At 37.0% G+C, this 23681-nt stretch overlaps 1 protein-coding gene across 4 annotated transcripts in view; it reads right to left on the reverse strand.

Annotated features, from left to right (window-relative positions):
* PDS5B (PDS5 cohesin associated factor B) overlaps positions 1 to 23681 on the reverse strand; it is a 113769-nt gene that overhangs the window by 72467 nt on the left and 17621 nt on the right. For 3 of the 4 annotated variants that reach the window (XM_075050611.1, XM_075050609.1, XM_075050610.1), the window contains exons 2-8: positions 18016 to 18141; positions 14348 to 14551; positions 9778 to 9864; positions 9586 to 9683; positions 8323 to 8449; positions 2653 to 2733; positions 312 to 452 (exon numbers count right to left, since the gene is read on the reverse strand). In XM_075050611.1, coding sequence (XP_074906712.1) covers positions 312 to 452; positions 2653 to 2733; positions 8323 to 8449; positions 9586 to 9683; positions 9778 to 9864; positions 14348 to 14551; positions 18016 to 18123 — 846 coding nt within the window. In that variant the 5' untranslated portion in view covers positions 18124 to 18141. Of the gene's footprint in view, positions 1 to 311; positions 453 to 2652; positions 2734 to 7597; positions 7700 to 8322; positions 8450 to 9585; positions 9684 to 9777; positions 9865 to 14347; positions 14552 to 18015; positions 18142 to 23681 lie in introns of those variants that run through there. The other variant, XM_075050612.1, reaches the window with a different exon arrangement.

The following is a 23681-nucleotide window of genomic DNA, read 5'->3' on the forward strand; positions in this document are numbered from 1 at the left end:
TAAACCAAGGAACAAAACAGGTCAGATTCTCAAGTCAGCAAAAAATCAAGTTATTGCTTGAAAGAAACAAGCCCAAAAAACCAGCAACCAAACCCCAAAAATAGGCATACATGCACTGTAGGTCAATTCATTTGAAGTTGAATTACTCTTTCTGAGGGCTTTTCTGAGTTTTCCTTTAAACAATGCAAAGATATGTTTTACATGTATTAGTTTTATATGCCAAATAATTTGATGAACCGTAAAAAAAAAAAAATCATTAAAAGTCAAAGCACACATGCTTCAAATATATAGAAAGGATAAGAAGTGTTTACCTTAAGTTTGAATTCAAGCTGCGGTAGAACAGAAAGCAAGAGGTGACTGTCAATATTGTATAACTCCAGAATCAAGTCAAACACATGCTCTGACAGGTCACTAATTGATGTTTTACCAAGCATGAGGACCTGATTAAAGAACTGGAAAATAAAACAGAGTATACATCAGTAACAAGAGTATATATACATTCTTCTAAATCCTTTGCTTGTCTACCACTAAATGCACCTTTTAATCTTACAACATCTATTTCACCACTAATTAAAAAAAAGGGGGGGGGGGCACATATAGATCAGGATTCTGTAGTAGACATGTGTAATACTGAATATAAAACGATGGTATTTTAACATAAAGGGAAACACAGTAAAAGTGATGTTTAGTTTACTACAGCAGGCCTACAAATAATTTAAGAAACATAACTTTAGAGGAGTTCCAGTGTATCAGATCTTTTTATAATGTGACTATATTTACAGTTATTTCACTACTGAGAACAATCATTTTAAAAGTATTCTAACAATTAGTCAAAACAAGGCTGAAACAACTAGCTAATTACTATACTACACAGGTGACAGGTTAAGGAGGTGTAAGTAAAAGCGTAGGAATTAATAACTGACTGTTCCAGAATTTTTATTTACAAGCAGCATAACGCAGCTGTAAAGCAATTATTCTTTTTTGGTAAACTTGACAGGTTTGAGGGAATCTTCAGACTTCTCATTAAAGAAAATATTTTCTAATATGCAATATTAATTCCACACTACTTTCAACTATATCCTCTCAGAATAGATGGGTAAGCAGCAGGTAATGAGGAACATACTACCCCCTACTTGGACAGGGGAGGACATAATTGCAAAAATTTTTCTTCTCTTTGGGTTAAAACAATACACCAGTGTGGCTAAACAAATAATAGTGTTTCCACCTGCCACTAATGCAACAGAATACACTTAATTGATACTTCAGTTTCCTATTCCCAAACTTGGGACAGATGAACATCATGACCCTCTGTACCTGACAAGGTTAATCATGTCAGTAAAGAAACTAAAACCATGAAAGGTACCACTTTTTAAGGTTATAAAGTGAACCCCAACAAGTGATGCAATAGAAAAAGTCAACAGTTTCTAGTAATGACTAGAAAATAACATATAAGTGTATTTTGTTAGAAGTTAAAGACTTGGTACTGTCTTGCAGAAAAGTTTTCCTTTTCTGGATACAGAGTTGCCTGGAATGTATATATTCCTGGTTAGGAAACTAACTCCTACTGTGTCTTTAGTATATTTCAAGAAAGAAAGTAACTTTCAAAACAAAGAAACCAGACAGCATATTTCCCACTTGTGGGAAACCAAGAACAGAAGACTACATATACATATTTTCCATACGAGGAAGATTCTTATTGTACAGACTTCCTTAAAACCCACAAAACATCACCCAGTTTGTAATCTAACTTTACAGATAAACAACGTTAAAAACCCATCCCCATGTAGCAATACCTTCCCAACAGCAGGTTTGAAGTAAAAGTTTTCACTGAAGATTTTTTAAAATCTTAGAAGGTACCCACTTTCCAAGTACCACAAGTGTCACAAGTCTGAAAACAACAAAAAGTATTGAAGATTTTCTATTGTTTTCAAGGTCCTGAGGCTTTGGATAGCTGCCATGAGACCTGCTAAATTCTTAACTACTCAAAAAAAAAAAAAGGGGGGGTGTGTGTGTATGTGTAATATTTTTTTCCCTATTGTGCAACTTAATTTAGAGCATACTCCTGTCCGATCTTTACTTCCTCTCATCCCTCTTCTCTTACAATGTCTGTGATGCCTACAATCAACTTGGCTACAATCCTCAATCCACTCATTGGGTTTCTTCCTTACTAGCTATTCTTAGATTCTGTTTCCTCCTCTTTTCTGTGACAATGGCATTAAAATTCTGCTCTATCTTCACTTGTCTTAGCTTCTAAATAGTCTCATCTCCTCACTAGAAAAAGAACTTTACCACAGGAACAATGTGTTTATATAGTTTTATCAGAACAATATATATATAAGTACATTTGGTCCTCCAGTCACATTAAAGATTGAAGTGCAAGGTCTCCCAAGACAGCAAAAAAGTAAACCATCTATTGCATTTCAGAAATCAAAATTGTTAAGGACTTAGTAGTTTCTATATGGTAAAGAATTAGACTCAAAGGGACAGGTTACACAGTGCTTCATTAATATAACAATTCTCTCAAAGAACAACTGAGAGTTTGTAAGAAGTTATTTTACAGCCCTATTGGACTACTTGCAATTCATTCTTTTTATAATACAGCTCAGTTAAAAAATGTATTGACTTCCATATTTGTTTGCAGTCTTCACTTACATTAGTAATGTAGGGTTCAATTGCTTGCGCTGTCCTCTTTAGTAAAGCCTTTGCCAAATCATAAGCTTGCTTGTTTAAATTCTGGGGGGAAAAACAAAACAAAACAAAAAAAACAGAAGTTTTAAGCACATGCATTAATCCTAAAAGTAAATACAATAATTTAAAGATACTGTGTACTGGTACATACATTAAAGAAATAGCCTGTTCTTTTTATACTTTCAGTAGTAAAGATAATACAGTAAAACAAACCTAGTCCAAACAGAGCTTTGTAGTCTCCACTGATATTACTGAGAAAACTCTTTCCTGGCAAATCAGGGCTTACTTTTCAGTTGCCCATTTAAGTCTGACACTCAGTGAAGTCAGTTTCTGCATTTTACTGCTCCTCCTTATCAGCTTCCCCCAAAAATAGGAAAGTGATATAAAGCAACATCAAGGCATTTACAGTCCCCACAGAAGCAAGACTCTGAACAGGATTGTGGTAGAAAGTACGATTCTGTTCTTGCATCAAGCAGCCACCTGTGAACCACCATCACAGCCTCTCCATAGTATCCTGCAAAGACACTCAGTCTGTTTGACTGAGATAGCAAAAAAAAAAAAAAACCCCAAACCCCAAAAAACTAGGGTTTTAGTTTGTGAGCAAAAAATGGTGAAGAATACAAAACTCTAATATAAAAAATAAGCCCCACCCCCCAACATTCCTATCCCTCCATTCGTCTAATTGGGTTATCTGCTCTATCATTGTCTGCTTCCTCTCCCAGCACACATTCTCCACCCTCTAGTTGCCATGTCCTTTCTCCAATTTCTATATCACAATTATTTTAAAAAAATTTTCAGAAGAAAATGCAACTCATCCCTTGTGACACCCCCTGCAGACTTGATTAACACATAGAAGAATGAAGGAAAAATCTTCAATACAAAAACATATATAGTCTTTTAATAGCTAAAAGTCTCTGTAAAAATATAGTTCCCCCTATTTTTATTAGTCTTGGCAATTTAAAAACCCCAGCATATTCTATTTATAAGACAACAGTATAAAGGGGCAGTTTGTGGCTGTTTTTTTTTAAATACATCTCCTCCATAAAAGGAAGAAAATTTCCTTTTAGCATAATGAAAAACAAGATGCATTGCCACACCCAGGGTATTTCTTTGCCTGCATATGCTTGGTTCTTGGTAGCTATCTGGATGAAAAAGAGATGATTTGCAAAGAGATGGAGTCTATTGTCTGTAATTTCAAAAAGTGTATAGAAGTATAGGCTTCTAGACAGCAGTGGCAACAGATTAATATTTTCTGGTATTATAAAACAAACTCTTTGACTTGCCTACTGATAGAATTAAGTTAGGTGACTCAAGTCAAAAGACTACAAAGATTCATGCCTGAAGTATCTGTTTTACTCAGAGCCACTACAGAAGGTGAATAAAAATCCCAATTCTGGAAAGTTACTCGAATGCTTACATAAGATACTAACATCCTTGTAATTTCCTCTTCCCTTATCTAATCAAGATACAAGGGTCAACATTGGCAGTCTCTTTATAAAATTGTACAGCCGTTCCACATGCCAGAAAACAAAAGGTTCTGCATGCTAGATTGTTCTTCATGGTTGACACACACAAAAAAAAAAAACCAAAAAAACCCCCCAAAACCCCAACACCCAAAAAAACCAAAAAACACAGAAAAGCATTTCCACCTGTAGCATTTGTTTTCTGTTATTTAGCTAGAGTTGTGACTGTTCAGGAAATAAAAGGCACAAATAACCATAACAATGAATGTATGCCACTCGTGATTCTTGCTCTGATCCTTCTTGCCTTCCACAGTGCACCTCCACCAAAACAAAGCAAGCTACTTTCACCTGGGTAAGAATGAACTCTAGATCACGAGCAAGATCTGATTTACACATAAAACAAGTCCGAACAGCAGACGTAGCATAGCAGACTTCCAACAGGCAGATCTGTTTTGATTCATATTAATTACAGTTTCAGCTTGTATCTTTCACACAGCAGTTAATTTTAAAACCTTAATGTTTGCCGAGATAAATGCTAGAAGTAGATATTTGCAACCCTGAGTAACATATTCACATTACACTTCATTCTATCTAAAAAAGCTGCAAAGAGAAAAAATAGTCCAGATGACAACTGACTACGGAAAGTTAGCTATTTTTTTCATGCCTCATGTACTTGATTTAATTGTGCTGATAGCCAGGGCCCTCAAATGTCCAGAGGCCGAACTTTCTGAAAATAACAATGCCAAAGAAGTCTTAAAAGCACATAAAGTTTTCTTCTCCCATTTCCAGCTTAAGGATAAAAGCAGAAACAAGAAAAAGAAGCACTGCCTTAGTTGAAATGGAAACAGGAGCAACCCAGGCCATTACCAAATAGGTTCAAAGATCTTTTACAAAACATCAAACCTATATTTCAACTAATTTAATAGCCACAAAGATACTTTAAAATGCCTCAAGGAGAAATTTTATAAAGGTAAGACCTAATTTAGCAAATTTCTTCTCTGTGTTTATCTAATCTCTTCTATCATTATCCTCTCTTCAATCTTTCTATACATTTAGAAAAAAAATTACACATATTTCAAGATCTTTTAATGATTTAAGAAAGCCTTCATGATGGGCACAATAATCTTCATCAGGATGCCTCTAAAAGCATATAAGCACCCAGTGGGGATAAGCTTTTGAGAGTCCTGAATTGGGTAGAAACTAAGCCATCAGCTGGCAACACTGTTTAAAGTAATCATTAGTAATTACTACATTTTGAAGGAAAAAGCAGAAATAAGTATTGATCAACAAGGACAAACCCAAGAACCACACATGAAAAGGCAGAACACAGATCTTCTGCAAGATAATTAAGAAGTTACATTTAACATCTAAAACAGACTTACAGGATGCTGCAGGCAGACCTTTCCCCCCCAAAAAACCTCCAGTTTTCTTTCAGAAAAGAATGTTAATAAACAGGAGAACTTTTTTTTTTTTATGCTTAGGAGGCCTCCAGCAATAATATTTGAAGACAGACCATCTTCATCAACCATTAGTTCTCTCCTTTGTCTCAATTCCCACCATGATTTTTGCATATATATTGCTAGCATTTCAAGCTTTTTGCACTTCTGGAAGACATTAAGAGATTTGCCAACTCATTTCTCACACCTGTTCTTCCCTAGAATGTTTGACAAACTTCTACTGCAGACACAGGAAGCAGTGGCAACCTCTCTGACAGCATGGCACAGACATTTTTGTGGTAAACTGTCCTGGAGAGCGTTGTCTATATATCCACAGAGCCAAAAATCAGTTGTACTGTTACAATGGGGTTGGCAGTGATGGAAATGCATACCCACTGATTTTTTTCAGTTACTTTTTCCAGTTGCCTCTCAATATCCAAATTTAACACAGCTCAAAGAACTAGCTAGCATCAATCCAGTCCTTAATTTTATAACTTTAGGGGGGAAAAATCAAATATTAAGCCTGTATCTAGAGCAAAATATTCTTAAAAACACATACAGTTTAGCACACTATTTTCTTGGAATTTAAAAAGGGTCTTCAATTTTATTCTTATTATCAACGGCACAGCAGTGGAATTTGTATCCAAGAGCACTTGACAAAACAGTTCTAACAGATTCTCTAGTTCTGCTGGGGGAGGAAAACAGGTTTTTAAGGATGGCTGACACAGAAAAAGCTAAGTGTTGCCAAGATAGATAATGCTAATTATTAAGCGATTTCCTAATAGAGACAGTCAGGAATTCAACTGTCAATATCACTTTTCGAAAAGTTAAGCATGTAAAGCATGTGGGATACGCAACGTGGGATTCCCTGCAGTACTCCTGAGGCTGAAAATGGAACGCTCTGGCAAACACTCAAGGAAGTAAAATACAATTTGCCTTCAAACACATTGCACAAACACAAAATTGTTTACAGGTGCTGGCATAAAGGCTTTATAATCTAAAAAGACAATTAAAAAGGGAAAGGAAAACTATTAATTTTTTTTGCCTTTCCATATTGGCTACCTCTCCCTTGCTTCTCGTTTTTACTGGGTTTAGTTCAGTATTTATTTAATTCTCTCTTAATATAATCCAATCATGAGAATTTCAGTAGAATTCATAAAAAACAAGAAAAGAGAAACCACAAAAGAAAAAATAATTAAACATCACAGAAATTAAGAGTTGAGCACATGGTCAGACAAGTTAAGTTTACTGTTGTATTGACTTACCTGACACCCACTGTACTACTTAAGCAAGCTCGTGTGTACTCTAACATCTAACAGGATGCAAGTTCTCAAATTCAAAATCAATTTATTAAACACAAATCATAAAAACAGTAGTCACATCAAGTTGAACACAGGTGACACAATAAAACAACAGATGCTTAACAACTGAGATAATACAAACTAAAGTATTTTGCATAGTCTTGCTTTTGTTTCTTGTATTCCAAGGCTTTACTTTGTAAGTCTGAATTTTAGCCACAAACTTCAGTCTGGTCCTAGCACAAAAGTACTAGATTCCTTGAAGGACACAACTAAAACATTTTGGGGGAAGATGGGTGGGGTGAGGTGAAGGAGTGATCTATACTAAGCATTTAGTCTTTCACTGTCAATAGAAAAATCATTTATGTGCTCTTTATTTACTGAAATTGATGGCTTACGGTAAGGCACACTATGTTGTGCTACTTCCTATGTTCTTCAGAGAGTGCCTTATGAAAAGTCTACTGAGTTTCCTCATGTACACCACGGTTTCAAAAAAGCATTCCAAAGGTGCAGAATCTCTTAGTTAATTAATACCCATTTAACCTTACTGCAGTTTCTAAGAAACGTAAGTAAAGTTAGCCCTTTCCTGAACACACTAAAGAAAAAAAAGAAAAAAAAAAGCTGTCAGATGACAGCTGGAACTGTCCAAAATCCAGCCAAGTACACATTTCCTAGATAATTTCCCAACAATTTTTTGTTATACACAACTTACAAGTCGTCTTCTACACTGTAGCCCAAGAAATTCCAGTAGGACCTTGGTAGTTTTCTGAACAAAGAAGTCAGACTTCCTTGCTTTTTAAACATTTAAGTGTCACAACACATACACAGCCGGAAGTTTTTGCCCAGTTCATCTGTAGGACACTTTTTGGTTTTGACAAAGCATTATTCATTGAGGAAAGACAGCCATCACTTGGGCTCTTCAGGCACCACAACTTCTGAACATAGTTAGTTCTATGGCTGCATCAGAAACACACCAATGTGCTTTCAATAACACCAAGTCAACATTTCTGAAATAGAACAGAGCCACCTACAAATCAGCAGACATAGCAACTTTTTACCTCCCACTTAGGGCAGCACATTAGTTTGAACTATTGATACAGCATTACACTAATTAAAAACTTTCCAAAGGATATATGTCTCTTTTATATTAATTTCTACTGGTATTGACTTTATATAAAAAGCCTGTATATGAAGTCATATGACATTAGAGCTTTTAGATTACTATGACCACTGATACTTAGGTTTATGGCAAGTGAATCAAAGCAATGAAACTCTACTGAATGTTCTGGCTATTAAAAATCATTTGTCTGCTAATAAAGATCCAAGTAATAGGAACACATTTGCTATAGCTATTCTCAATGAAATCCAAACAACTCAATACATACATCCAATAAAACAGGATTAAAAAAAAAAAATTAAGCCACTATTAAGTCTTACCTTATGTGCTGGCACTAGATTAACTAACACTGTATCCAAAAGTTCCTGTGACACAGTATCTCCCTCACAAATGATAGAGCTCATTAGATCAACCATGTGCATGTGTACTTTTTGGTTATGACCGTTGCTGAAATTAAAAACAAGAATTCTTAGTGTACTATTCATGTAAAGCACAACTTCCATTCAGAGTACTCCCTGTGGCGACGCCAAACAAGGAATATAATAATCAAATCACAAGTTTTCTTAGAAGTCAAAATACTTAAGTTTCTTAGCTGCATATATCACTTTCCAAAATGTTACTGAATCTTATGCCCTCTTCACTTACCACTGTAGTAAAAGAGTAAGAGGACTGTATCTGTCCCTACCATGAAAAGATACTGTATTAGACCATCCCTCCCCTCTACTCAACATTAGCAAGACTTCATCTGGAGTGCTGTGTCCAGTTCTGGGCTTCCCAGTGCAAGAGAGACAGGGGCACCTTGAAGTCAGTCCAGCAAAGGGCCACCAAGGTGATTAAGGGACTGGAACAGCTCTCATAGAAGGAGTGGCTGTGAGAGCTGACAGCTTTTTTTAGCCTTGAGAAGACATTCCTTAGGGAGGAACTTACCATTATGTTTAAATACCTGATGTTGGGAATAAAGACAACAGGGCGAGACTCTTCGCAGTGGTGTCCAGTGACAGGACAAGAGGCAATGGGCACAAGGTGAAATACAGGACATACCGTTCAAACGTAAGAAAGAGAAACTTCTCAAATATAAGGGTGATCGAGCAATAGAAAGTCACCCAGAGAGGCCACAGTGTCTCCATCCTTGGAGATGCTCAAAACCCAACTGGCTACAGTCCTGGGCAATCTGCTCTAGCTGACCTGGTTTGAGCAAGGGGGGCAGACTAGACTATCTCTAGCAGTACCTTCCAGTGTCCACTATTTTCTGACTCAAGTTTTTATAGCAATAATCCTCAAAGTTCCTTTGAATTGCATATTGCACCATTCAATTTCAAGAACAGAATAAAATAAATGCAGTAAAAAACATCAAAGTAAGTTTCTTAGAGAAAAAAAAAAGATGATTTGCAGTGTGTCTTGTTTAATTAAAACGGGTAAAACTGACAGCTTGTTATATTTATACTGCTACCTTCAGTTAAATTGAATTACAAAACTAAGCTTGTTAATGTTAAAAGTCACACAATAAGACTGAACACCTAGCTTAGAAACATCTGACCTCAACCATGCAATACTATATTATAATTGGGGGTGACAATACTTACTTTATTACTGAAAACAGTGTTCTGTACAACTGTGTAAAAATCTCATTGCTATCTTCTAATTCAAAGCATATGTTATAAGACTTGACCCAAGCAATGTTCTGTGTTGAACAGGAGAAAATAAAAGTAGTTAATATAAGATTAAGTTGAAAAATTACATTTAACAGTTATTATGAAATAAGTTATGAAGCTTACCTCAAGCAAATAAAAATATCGATTAAACTGGGGGCTTTTTGTATCTTCTAAACCTTTAAGTTGCCTTGTTATGAACATAAATATATCCTGAAAAGAAAGAAGTGATAGTTAAGTTAATCAACTGCAATGAAACTTCCAAAATTAAAATATTTACCTTTTAAATTACTAGTATTATTCATCACTACAAAATATGCAGCAACGACAGGCACATTATTTCACTGTCCAAAAGAAGATGATCTACAAAAACATCATGGAGAATGTCAAGGAGTAATTTTCAAATGCTTCATGTTTCTTTGAAGGGTTGAGAAAGTAACCTTTTTTGAAGGAAGCAAAAGTTTTTCTTTTCCAAAGAAAAACACTCAACTTGACAAACAGCTGCAACTGGCTGACATGCTGCAGAAGTCAAAATATTATTCAGGACAATGAATTTCACATTTTTTACTTTATACTGTAGTAGGTTTCAACAGAAGGGGGGGGGGGGGGGGGAAGCAGTAGGCAATTGCAGCTTTCCTGAGAATATTATTATATATTTACACTGTATTTTTTGTGCATTTCTCAGTCATCATGCTACTGATACAGAACACTTCTCTTGCAAAGACCAATAAACCAAGTTTCTCCTACTTCCTTTATCAACTTTCAGCACCAGAAGAGTTCTTCAGAAAGTCTCACACAGAATAAATTCAAGTAGGTTATAAGGAATGGAAGCACACAGGAAGGTGTCTTTTTAAAATGCTTTTTACATTCAGATAATTAACAGCTGCAAATTTGTAACTACTCTATTAAATCAAAATATTCAAAAGTACACAACAGCAGAAACAGCATTCACAACCTCAACTGTATCTATAATATTTCAGCTAACAATCTAGATATAAATCAAATAAATTCCAAAAAGGTATAAAGTTGCCATAAAAAATACAAGAAAGCCTTACAGTTAACCCTGAAAAAACTATCCTAGAAATAGTCTAAAAAGCTTTTCTAGAACATTTTCAAAGGACCATTCCCCCCTAGACCCCCAGAATAATGAGATGGACAAAGGATGAGAATGGGGTTCTTTTTTTCTAACGCTACAGCCACAAAATCCAGCCTTAATCATTCAGCTGAGCACTTAATGGGGTTCCAGGTAAAAACGAATTAGATTACAGGTGACATCATCATCTCTTGCAATAAAGCGCAGCAAGCACATTGTTCAGAGATACAGCTACATTGTTTGCATTTGGATCAAGAATGTGCCTTTGGAGTGTTAAGCAAGGATGACCATAAAAATAACTGTTTGGTTCACTCTTCAGATCAGTTACAGAACACACGAACTAGACTCTTTAGTTGAAATTAAACCAAAAGACACAGTTCAAAGGACACACCTAATAGACTCCAACCACTAAAGAACATTCAGTCCACAGGCAAAAGCCAGTCTGAAGAATCCCCCGCTTAAAAACTACTTCCTGAACCACTAGCAGGCCATAAGCCCACCCAAAATGAGTTCCATCATCTGAAAAACTGGTACACCAGAAGGTGCTGTGAGGTTTAGAAGACATACAAACTGATTCTCTGTGAAGGATAAGATGCAATTAAAGAAGAAAGCGAGCATGACCAAGCGGGAGAATGACCAATGCCAAATATAAAAACTACTTCATCTTAGACCTCATGCCCTAGGTGTAATTATCGTTAGATGAATCTCAATCAGTTCATTTAACAAAATATCTTTACATTTTATCCTGCAGCTCAGTACATAACACTTATTTACTGAATGTGATTCAAAGACCCCAATGAGACCAAAACTAATTGTCCTAACCTTTATAAAGTACTCATCACTGTACTGTATATGAATACATACATTAATGAATAGCATACATGTACAATATGTCTAGCATCTGAATGCTTCACAAATAATAATAGCATCATTTGGAAAAGTCATAATTTACTCCTAATTTTTTTTTTCCTCTTCCTGCTTTAATGGAAGCAAGACAGACTAAACTCAAAAGTACCTACTAATTTTTTAATTAGTGTAATACGACCCAAAGTTCTTCCCTTTTTTGAGCATACAGAATATACTTTCTGAACATGCATTTACAAATACAAAACACAGGATAAAATAAACTTTGGCTACAGCTAAGAAACTGCAACACTTTCACAAATTGGACAATATGGCATCACATCACATCAAACTCCATAAAGCAAGTCTACATTAGAACGCAGACTCTAAAACCAAAAGTGCTTATACTTCAACTTTAGGAAGAACATTGATATTTTTTGTGGATTGTTGTCTTGATACCAGTTAACCATATAATGGCTTCAGTAAGCATCAGAGCCACAGCCGTCACTACAGAACACGTTCAGATGGTTGGAAGTTCTGCTACCACATGCACCCTCAAACATCTCAATTTCAGCTGAGTCAGGCAGACAGTTCATTTGTCCAAGTGGTTTTCTTTGACACATACCAGTGATTAGAACATTTCCCCCTACCCAGAAAATTAGATTTGAACCCTAGGCTTCCCCCAGACTGAGGAAGACTTAAGGTTAGAAGTTTCCAGATCTCAGAAGAGCAATCCTGCTCCAGTTCTGCTTATAGCCTACTCATGGCATTTTCCACCCCTGTTGTCAAAGCTCTTTCAACACTTAGTGAGGAAGGTAAGATTTATCCTGAGGATACACATAAAAGAAGGAAACCTGAAATTCTGTTCCCTTCTCTCAGTATCTCACTTACACATCACGCAAGTTACAGAGATCCAAGAGTCTGAAGCAAGGGCAAAAACTTAAGATTTAGGTTTTCCCCCTCAAAAAATTATCCTTTTCAGCACTTTGCTTTGCCATCTTTAACTTTGGTGCTAAACATACTAGAAGAAACTCAAAGCTGTAGTATGGATATGATATTAAATACTGGGTAAAAATAGTGCCAAGGTATAACCCAAGAGGAAGCATTCTTCCTCTTACCTCTTTGTCATAAAGTGGAGGGAACTCTTCAACATTTGTATCAGAGCTTGTCCTGCAACCGCAAAAGCTGTGTTCAGTGGAAACAGGTTTGCAAACCTATCTCAATAGACCTATGCAAAGATCTCTATTGTTTATCCTTTCTTTACTTTTCAAAATGTGTTTAGAAATCTGCATCAAGAAACTGAATTCTGAAGTCTGCACAGATTACAGAACTGAATGCTGACAGTGCAAGTTCCTAGTCTGTTGAGAGCTCTATCCAAGTAGCAGTAATACGCTTACACTGCAAGTATGAGATAGTAATGTAAACCTTACAATATTATATACTATAAAATTTGAAACTTAGTAGCATTTGATAGATCAAATTCTGTAAGAAGGAATATTATAATTTGTTAGCCCAACTCGGAAAGAGAGAGGAAAAACCTCTAGGCCTAACAAGCAAAGGAAAACATATACTCAAAACTGAAATAGAAACCAGGATGCCTCAAAATTAGACTTAAATATAGCACAGTAGAGAAGACTAATATTTCTCTCCAGTTGAAGACAGCGTAATCAGTAAGGTAACTAGATAGTGTGTAATCAGAGGTGCAACAATTCAGAATTAAGAGAACAACAGCTAACAGAAATCCCTCAGTATCTCTCTAGCACGTCTGGTAACAAAGGAAGTACTACAGTTGAAACTGTACTGTTTGCCCTACGTATGAAGCCACTTCTGGTGCAACCACCAGATCAGAAATTGAGTGATTTCTTCTCAAGTGATAATAGATATATACTTTCCACCACAACCACCTTTTTATCCTACTCCGGAAAAAAAAAAAACAACCCCAAACACAAAAACAACAACAACAAAAATCAAAAGAGCCTCCCCCCCCCCAATCAGGGAGACAAAAAAAGTACACATTTTTCAGTGTTATTTTGCCCTGCAAGATTTTTGATAAGACTCAGTTCATCACTAGATTCAGACTGTGTAAGGGAAGTAGTTTGATTTTAAGAGCTGGAAAGAAAGTTAGATTTCTATTTAAAAAAAACAAAAAGTGAAAACCACAAAACAATCTAAAATTTATTTTTTCTAAAACAAATAGGGCAGAACTGTACTGCCTTTTCAAACCTGGCATTTCTCTATCAACCATCTCCATCTAGTGGGATCAGCGATGTTTGTAATTGCAGAATTTTCCAATTCACATCAGAAATTATCCTCTGTAAAAAAATGCTTTTTGTTTCAATAGAGCTTTTAACTATAGAAATACAGTAATCATCTCTTGGTAGTTTACCTGGCACAGGAGGGGTATTTTCCCAATTGAAGGAATTAGCTATCTTGCAAGAGATTATGATAAAAGCTATAGACATATCAAGATTTCTAAAGTAACAGACCACTATCTGCAAACCCCAATGACAGTTCAATAAAATATTTATTTTTAATATAAATCCAAAACTCTACAAGTTATTGAAAGATGTACTATATATCACTTTCTGATGAACATTTGACCTGATCAAACAACCCTATCCCAGAATCAAGTGAGAACCTTGGATTGCTTAGGCTGAACCAGAAATAAAGGGGGAGGGGGAGGAAAAAAGAGTTATAATCAATTATATCAATCATTCAGTTTAAAAACCTGGTGTGGAAAAAAAGATTAATTCAATTTACCTTTAGTTTATCCGGTGAAGTGTATGGAGCTTCAGGGGCATAAATTCTGAAAATATCAGCAAGACAACATGCTACCAACAAACGTACATCCTTATCAGGATGTTTGAGGAAAAAATCTGAAGCAAGGTGTAAAGCAAGATTTAGGTAGAGCTCCTTTTCTTCTTCAGAGTCCTGGTCCATATCCATGAAAGTTTTCACAACCATCTAAAAAAAAAGACAGACATCAGTACATAAAATGAAGTATTTTGTGTAACAGGGTCCTTACTGAAAGTTCCTCTTCTGGTTTTGTGCAACTTCTATCAGAAGCCTTATTAGCAATGCAGTAGTACTTATTTGAGTAACCAGTATCTTATTTTTCAGGGTACAGGAAGGACCTAGTCAAGTCCTCTATCAATTGTCCCAACACACAGTCTCAGCAGGGTTACGGAAAGTCTAGCTGTAGCACTTAACGTGTCTTTTTAAGAAACCATATAATCAAGTTGGCCAATTCAAAAAATACAACAGCATTCACTGTTACAGCCATTCACTGAAAAATTAGAAAACAGCAAGACTTTATTCAAAATATATATTTCTCCCTAAAGTATTTAGGGTTAAAATTTATTTTCCCTCTATTCTCTTTCAATTTCAGGTTTTTCTCTACTACTGCTCTGAGGACAAGTTTATACCCTGTGCTGCCCAGAAGCAGAGCACACATTTTCAGCAGAAGCTTATATAAATCCAGTGCAGCCTAGCAGCATGCATGTTATCCAACGGGACTAAAATGCCCATTATTGCTGTTAGGAACCAGTATACTAAAGTTATGGAAGAAAAAGAAAAGAAGCTTGGGACACCAAGTATTTAACACCCTAAATAGAACAAAAGCGAGAAAAGCCATGATTAGTAACTGCTAGTTGGTGAGAAAAAAATGTTTGGAGGAGAAAAACCTATTGACAAAACAAAGCAATTATGCTTTTCTCCAACTTCTTACTTCAATCACAGAGGAAGAATTATTGTAAGGAGTTCAGCTCTTGTTAAAATTAACAAAATGGTAATAAAGACTTAATTACGCAATCCTGAGAATTGAAGGCAAAACTCCCATCTATTACACCAGTACAAGAAGAGATATTTTTCAGGAATAATGATGTCAGTGAAGTTCCTCAAAAACAACCACCAAAACCGTAAAGCACTACAAAATTATTTTACTTTGCTATGGTTTGTTTTATTTATTTATTTCCCCCTCCAAAAAGTGTACTATAATTGGTCAGGTAGCAACAAATCCTACCTTACAAAAAAAAAAAAAAAAGAGGACTTTTGCATAATTAGGATCTGAGCAGTTGTAAAGTTTTCAAGGATATTAGAATCCTTTACTAAAAGGCAAAGATTAGTAGCTTATGCACACATACAATTTCCATTGAGAGAAAAATAAAGTCCTCCCCAGTCAGACACAAGATGAACCATTTGAAGTGCACTGGTGCCCTTACACACTATTAAAGTAATTTTAAACACAGAACTGTTTTCACTTCTATAGAAAGTATTTAGATTTATATAATTAACAAGCTAGTGAATAAATACTCAGGTGTCACAAGAGTTACTGCACCAAGTATGGTTTCTGTCATGGAAGAGAAACTGAAGGTTCATTTCCAGAGTAGACAACATAAACTTCCATACTGCTCAGGAGAACAAAAATCAGTTATCTTGTCTCCAATCTGTCACAGTGTTTAAGGAAAAACAAAGAAAAACAAGCTAGTTCTCCTAGCATACCTTTCTAGCTTCCCACAAAGCAACAGGTTAGAGGATTCCCAAACCTGAAATCGCACCCAGACCACCGTGATTAATACTCCTGGAGCTTCATCTTCCAAACATGGCCTGTATTTTTCAACCCATTCCATTTTTCCTACATCCTTCTACAGTAATAAGCTTTGGAACTGAGTTATGTAACTTATGGAAAAATATGTTATTAGACTGCTGGTCTAAAATTAATATATTTCATTAGATTATGCCCCTGTCCTTGTGTATTAAGACAAACTGTGGAAAAAATGCTGTTCTCATACTATTCATCATTTCCAAATGTTTATCACCTTCTTCAAATGTTTATCAGCTTCTTTCTGTCTTTAGTGCTAGTTCATAACTCCAACCATTTAGTTTCTATCTCCTTTCCAAATCTGCTATAACTTCGAAATGGTGTGGATCAGAAATACATAAAATTTGTGAGGTATAGTATGCTAATATATAAATTAACTGTGCATATTTTTCATTTTATTCTCAGTTTTCCCAATAACTTGTATTTGTATAAATATACTGTCATTAACAAACAGCAGACTATCTGCTTGTGTAAATTAAATAAATTTTACCAAAAAATGCTTCTTTCCTAATACTTACATGAATTTGGCAGTCAGGGAAATGAAGAGGCTAATAGTTCACTTTTATTTATCAACTACTGTTCTTTAGCACCTGAAACTGTGTTTGTGCTGTAGGTCTATACACTTGTGCTGTAGCCTAGATCATCCAATCCTTCCTAAAAGAAACACTGTGTGGTTTTCCCGCTGCCTGCGTACCAATGAATGCATAGCCAGAATAAAGAGCTGACAGGAAATACAGGACATCCTGTAAAGTACACTTGTCCTGCAAGACAGATCAAGATGACAGAATAGAAGGGACTGGACATTCAAGGCCAAAAATGAAGCTATAGGAGAAAAAAGTATCAGTAAGCACTGTGTGCATTTTCACAAGCTGAAAAAAATATACAAGTGCTAACAAATAATATCTTCTCTTAGGAGTCACTCATACCTAAAATTATAAATGTCTTCCATTCAACATATTGGAATGCAGTGTACTGACTAAAGTCTATCAGCCCAATTCCCAAAGCACAGACAGGTTACTAGGGGGGAGGGGAGAAAGAATCCTTGTGTTTTGGGGTTTTATTGATTTTTGTTCATTTAGCAGTAGTTCCAACTGACTTAAAACTACTTCTTCAGAAAACAAACTCCAAATTGAGCTCTTCCAGCTGTTGGAATACTGAAGGTTCCTCTCCCACATCTGTTCCCTCCCGTTTCACAGGGCAAGCCCAAGTTGCAGGCATTCCTTCTGCAAAATACTAACAAGCCTGCCTTTTTGTGAGAGTACATGGGTAGACAAAAAAACGGTAGTAACATAATTATCCCCCAAATCTCTCCAACCTTTCTGTAGAGTTAGGCCAGATAAAGTGGTCAAGAAATTCAGGAGACAGAAATACGTAGTATAATCAAAGACTACCTTCATTACAACAGAGGATAAAATAATGAGAATAAAGGGTTTTACTATCAACCCAAAGAGCACAAACACATAAAAGGAATGTATTCAGAGGCACCCATATGATTTCCAAAATTATGACTCTCTCCATGTTTTCCAGTATTTTCTTCTCTAAAAGTACTGACTTACTGTTGGAGCTGACATACAATTTAAGTACTATTTAAAATTAATATAGCTTATTTCCATTTGTGACTTTTTAACTCATTTAAACATTTTTGGACCAGTCACTTCAAGAAAGTGGTAGAACAGAAGACACAATAGCCAACAAGTTCCTCCTTCTGAGCATAGAAAAGGCAAAGTGTCCCCCCCCCCAATCATTTCAGATAGAAAATATAATAATAGGATCAATGAACGCTGTATACAAGAAACTTCAATCTGCAAACAATTACTTGCTTACTAACCTTTAGCCTTCTCACCATCTCTTCTTTAGATATTTTATCAGAGATTTCTTTGACTCCTGGAGGATATGTGATTTTTCCATCGTTGGCTCTCGTCTTTGAATGAGCCATGATTTCACAACTTTAAAACTGTGGAAAGAAATTAAGAGGTCAATGTTGTTTAGCTAGTTTATGTTTACCATATCTGTCTCACTTTTACAAACAAAATCCAACTAGAAATATAGTGACAAAACCCATACAAACAAAGAAAAAAATGGACAAAGTTTGATTGTTTTCAGTAATCTATATTCCAGCAGACAGCAATGGGTTTGATATTCAGGTAGATTGTCCTATACTAGAATAAAACTTTCAAGAAGTACATAACAGAAGAAAGCTAAAACTCCTCATTCCTGAATGTATTTTATCTTCATGCTTAGAGATGCAACCAAGAATCTTCTTGTCTTGTTGGCTGAACTGCTTCCACCACTTGGTAATAATAAATCCTAGCCAGCTTAGATTTTTAGACTCTCTGAGAACAGACACCTTAAATGGACTTTGTGTTTTCCAAACAATTAAACAGAACACAATTTTCCCAAAAGTCTAAACAGCAGCGCTGTTCAAGCGTTACTCATGACTAATTTTAATTTTTCAATACTGCCACAGCAAATACGGAATGAAGTAGGGACAGGAACAGAGCAGACCAAATGGAAGCCTTTCCTCTATGCCATAAAGCCAAGCTTTTAAGCCAAAGACTGCAGATAAGCAATGGTATCTTCTTCCTAAATTCCAACTATGAAAACAACTCAGTTACTTGGTTTCCCCAGGGCTCAGTTTGGGGGCTAGTTCTCTTTAATATCTTTATCAATGATCTAGATGATGGGATCAAGTGCACCCTCAGTAAGTTTGCTGGCGTCACCACGTTGGGTGGGAGTGTTGATCTGCTGGAGGGCAGGAAGGCTCTACAGAGGGATCTGGACATGCTGGATCGATGGGCCAAGACCAATTGTATGAAGTTCAACAAGGCCAAGTGCCGGGTCCTGCACTTGGGTCACAACAACCCCACGCAGCGCTACAGGCTGGGGAAGAGCGGCTGGAAAGCTGCCCGGCGGAAAAGGACCTGGGGGTGCTGGTCGACAGCCGGTTGGATATGAGCCAGCAGTGTGCCCAGGTGGCCAAGAAGGCCAACGGCATCCTGGCCTGTATCAGAAACGGTGTGGCCAGCAGGAGCAGGGCAGGGATCGTCCCCCTGTACTGGGCACTGGTGAGGCCACACCTCGAGTCCTGTGTTCAGTTTTGGGCCCCTCACTGCAGGAAAGACATGGAGGGGCTGGAGCGTGTCCAGAGAAGGGCAACCGAGTTGGTGAGGGGTCTGGAGCACAAGTCTTATGAGGAGCGGCTGAGGGAACTGGGGCTGTTTAGCCTGGAGAAAAGGAGGCTGAGGGGAGACCTTATCGCTCTCTACAACCACCTGAAAGGAGGGTGTAGTGAGGTGGGTGCTTGTCTCTTCTATCAAGTGACTAGTGACAGGATGAGAGGAAATGGCCTCAAGTTGCACCAGAGGAGGTTTAGATTGGATATTAGAAAAAAATTTCTTTACTGAAAGGGTTGTCAGGCACTGGAACAGGCTACCCAGGGAAGTGTTGGAGTCACCATCCCTGGAGGTGTTCAAAAAACATGTAGGCATGGCACTTTCAGGACATGGTTTAGTGGGCAGGGTAGCACTGGGTTGATGGTTGGACTCGATCTTAAAGGTCTTTTCCAACCTCAACAATTCTATGATTTTATGATTCTCAGTCCCTTTAAACTGATGCAAGTGCAGACTGCCACCTAATCCATCCTAAGTTATGCAAAGTTCCACTAATGTAGAAAAGAAAGCTGAATTAAAAGCTTTACTTAAAAGCACTTAATACAAAAGACAGTGAAAAAAAACCTAGAGAGCATGTGTTAGGATAATTAGAAATTATTAGAATTTTAGGAAAAGGCTGTACCAGGACAGTTACAAGTCAAGAATGTAACAAACAAAATAAAACTTCCTTGCCATTGCCTTGATATTTTTATTTATTTATTTAAAACTTTGAAACACTTCCTCATAGTCATGACTTTCCTGAACTGTGAATTCCAAGTCAGGCACTTTCTTCCTACTGACCTCCTGTACACACAGGATCTATGTACACTTTAAACTTCTAAGAACTATAACATCAGAAATTAAAAAAAAAAAAAAAAAATCAACCAGAATGCACAAGAAGAGATGGGCTAGAAGCATGTTTCATAACAGGATGGTATAACCTGCCGTAATTGAGTCCTCCTGGCCTAAGCCAAGGTCATTCTACACTGAAGGAGAACTGGAACATGAAATACAGTCATGCACCCTCCCCCAGAAAATATCCCAACATGTTTTGTACTCTTTGGTCCACATCTCACATTAACAACAGATTTTGCTCATCTTTACTAATCTTTTACAAAACAAAAAGTTAACTTTGACATTTCAGTCATTTTTGTCAAGAACACATACAGCATAATGCATCTTTATTTTAGGAAATGGGAAAATATGAGAAAAATGAACATAATCAGACGTCATTCAACAGGCATGATATGCAATGCACTTCAATAGCCACACAAAAGCCAACTCAGTTTCTGTCATCATCTCTGTACCTACATACACACAACAGTTGAACTGAGTGCTATGTACTTGCAATTAGTAGTAAAAACAGATACAGAAAGCTGGGACAGAACAAAACTCATTGAAGTAACTTTTTCTAATACTCCAAGGAAAATATGATACCGCCTTTATTTATATTTCTTAATGCACTGTCATGACAGTAAGTCTAGGACTCCTCAAAAAACACACAGAAGACATAACCAAGTTCACTCTGCTTGCTGTTTGACATAGGTATTCCATTCTAACTTTCAGATGGGATGATGTTATATATCATAGCTAAATTACTTTTAACAGTTCATCACACCAGAAGGGAGTCTTGCTCCCCTGAATCCCAGAATGTGTAAAAGCATCAGATGCTTTGCTGGACCAACTAAACTCACCAACTCAGAGAAACAAGCCTAATTGTTTCTGAAAAGCACATGACAAGCATCAAAGCTAACTCAAGGGAAGGAACAGGAACTAAGGGAACTGGGGAACAAAACTCCTTTCCAGTTGCAGATAGCTGTCAGATCAGATCAACTGCAGTGGAAACTTGATTAGAACATGGTGATATAGTCCCATTTGGAGCACATTTTGAAATAATTCAAAGACTGAAACTCATATATTATGGTCAAGTTGAACTGTCCAGCTGATTATGTCCAACTGACATGCAACCAAGCTTTTAAGCTTGAGGGGCATCCAAGGTCTGGGTTTGAAATTCAACATCTGTATTGTGTTTACATGGCAAGGTTTTGGTAGCAGGAGAGGCTGCAGGGATGATCTCTGTGGGAAGAAACCACGGGCTGCCCCCGTGGCAGACAGAGCCAGTTCCAGTCAGCTCCAAACCAGACTTACCCCTGGCCAAAGCTGAGCCCATCAGTGACACTGGTGGCACCTCTGTGATAACATATTTAAGAGATGGTAAAAAATGCTGCACAGCAGCTATGATAAAAAGAAGTGAGAAAAATGTGAGCAAAACAACCCTGCAGACACCAAGATCAGTGAAGAAGGACAGAAAGGAGTTACTCCAGGCACTGCTGTAGACTCCCCTGCAGCCCATAGAGAAAACCACAGTGATGCAGGTTGTCCTCCTGCAGCCCATGGAGGACCACGTCAGAGCAGATATCCACAGTGCAGGCTGTGGAGAGAAGCCCATGCTGGAGCAGGTTTGCTGGCACAACCTGTGACCCCACAGGGGACCCACACTGAAGCAGTCTGTGCCTGAAGGACTGCACCTCATGAGAAGGGCCCATGCTGGAGCAGTTCTTGAAGAACTGCAGCCCATGGGAAGAAGTCACATTGGAGACACTTGTGAAAGACCACAGCCCTTGGTTAGGACCCATGTTGCAGCAGGGGAAAAAAGCGTGAGGAAGGAGTGGGAGAGACGAAGGGTTATGAACTGCCTACAACCCCTCTTCCTTATCTACCCTGCACTGCTCAACAGGGAAGAGTTGGAAATGGAGGAGTGAAGTTGAGCCTGGGAAGAAGGGGGGTTGGGAAGAAGGTATCTTTAGTTTTGTCTTTGTTTCTCACCATCACAGTGATCTCCCTGTATCCTCTTGACCCATGAGCTTTTTTCATCTTATTTTCTCCTCCATTCTGTTGAGCAGGGGGAGTGAGAGCACAGCTGGGTGGATGCCTAGCGGCCAGCCAAGGTTACATAATAACTTGTCCCTCTCAGAAGTGTAGAAAACACTAAACAGGAATTAATTTTCTATAGAATTAATACATCTAATCTTATAGGACCAAAAATTAATTTTGAAAAGGTTCAGTGAAATACCCTATTACTTAGGCCATAAGGGACAGAGAATAACAAACCTTTTAAAATTCCTATGTAATACAAATTTGCAGATCACTCCTGAAAGTTGTTTAGGATTAATAGTAAGCTTTACTGGGGAGATGGGGGGGATCATTTAAAAGAAGTAGTAAAAAACAAAATGTATCATTCAACAAGAGAAAATTCAATGCTAAACTACCCCCTTGTAAAACAGTTACCACTTCAACCATTACCTAAGTAAAAAGGAATTAGCTTGTTATATCCCACTGCTAGAAGTTTCTGCTCTTCTGGACTGCCAGTATAGCTGGGCATACCTAGCTCTGTCAAAAAACTCTGTGTTGAACCCTTAGTAGGATCTAGGATTTTTTTGGTTGGGGGTTTTTTGTTTGTTTGTTTTTAACCTGATTCTAGCCAAATTAAAGTCTCCATGATTTCACTTAACAGTTACACCAGCTCTTTCAGTTAACGTCCGTCAGGGAAAAGGAAGACAGTGACAGCTAAGAACAGCAGCCTTGAGGCCAGCTGTACCTCGAACATGTTCAAGCATGAAAAACCATAAGCCAGTGAAGTGATATCCAACGACGGAATTTCAAACAGCTTTTAAAATTTGTTTTTAAAGATGCACTGTCTTGTGGAACACGTTGGAAGATGACAAGCATTTTGAAAAGGGGCAATTCTTTGAAAGTTTCTTTGAGATTCAACAAGAGACTCAGCTGAGGGTGGGGTTGTTTTGTTTTGGGGCTTTTGGGGGGTTTTGGTTTTTTTTTTTGTTTGGGCGGGTTTTTTTTTTTTTAAATTTTTAACAACTGAAACTTTAGAAGTTCTCCACAATGTTTTCAGAAATCCTGTAATATTCCATATACTCAGTCTGAAAGTAAAGAAAAAGTAAGAAGCTCACATGGATACATTTTTTAAGCCAAGAAAACACTCCAGACACTAAGATGCTTTGCACCAGCCAGAATGTAAGCTTATTATCTAATTGGCAATATCTGCACTGTTTCTGCTGTTATACAAGAACAAAAAAAATGAGATAAATGTAACAAGAAACTTCAACAAATATATAACAAACAAATGCTAATACTAATACATAGGAATAAAAATCATGATTCAATCAAGCTTTAGTTATGTTAAGCAGTACTATAAGCTAAGTCAAGTCTTTGAAAACTACGAAGTAAACCATCTTAAGCCAATATAGCATTTAAAAGATGAATTCCACTCCTTGTACAGAAGGAGATGATAGATAAAGTAAGACTTAAGATGTCTAGGCACTGCTTC

Source organism: Buteo buteo, chromosome 18 (assembly GCF_964188355.1).
Source record: "Buteo buteo chromosome 18, bButBut1.hap1.1, whole genome shotgun sequence".
In the NCBI taxonomy this organism is placed as follows: domain Eukaryota; kingdom Metazoa; phylum Chordata; class Aves; order Accipitriformes; family Accipitridae; genus Buteo; species Buteo buteo.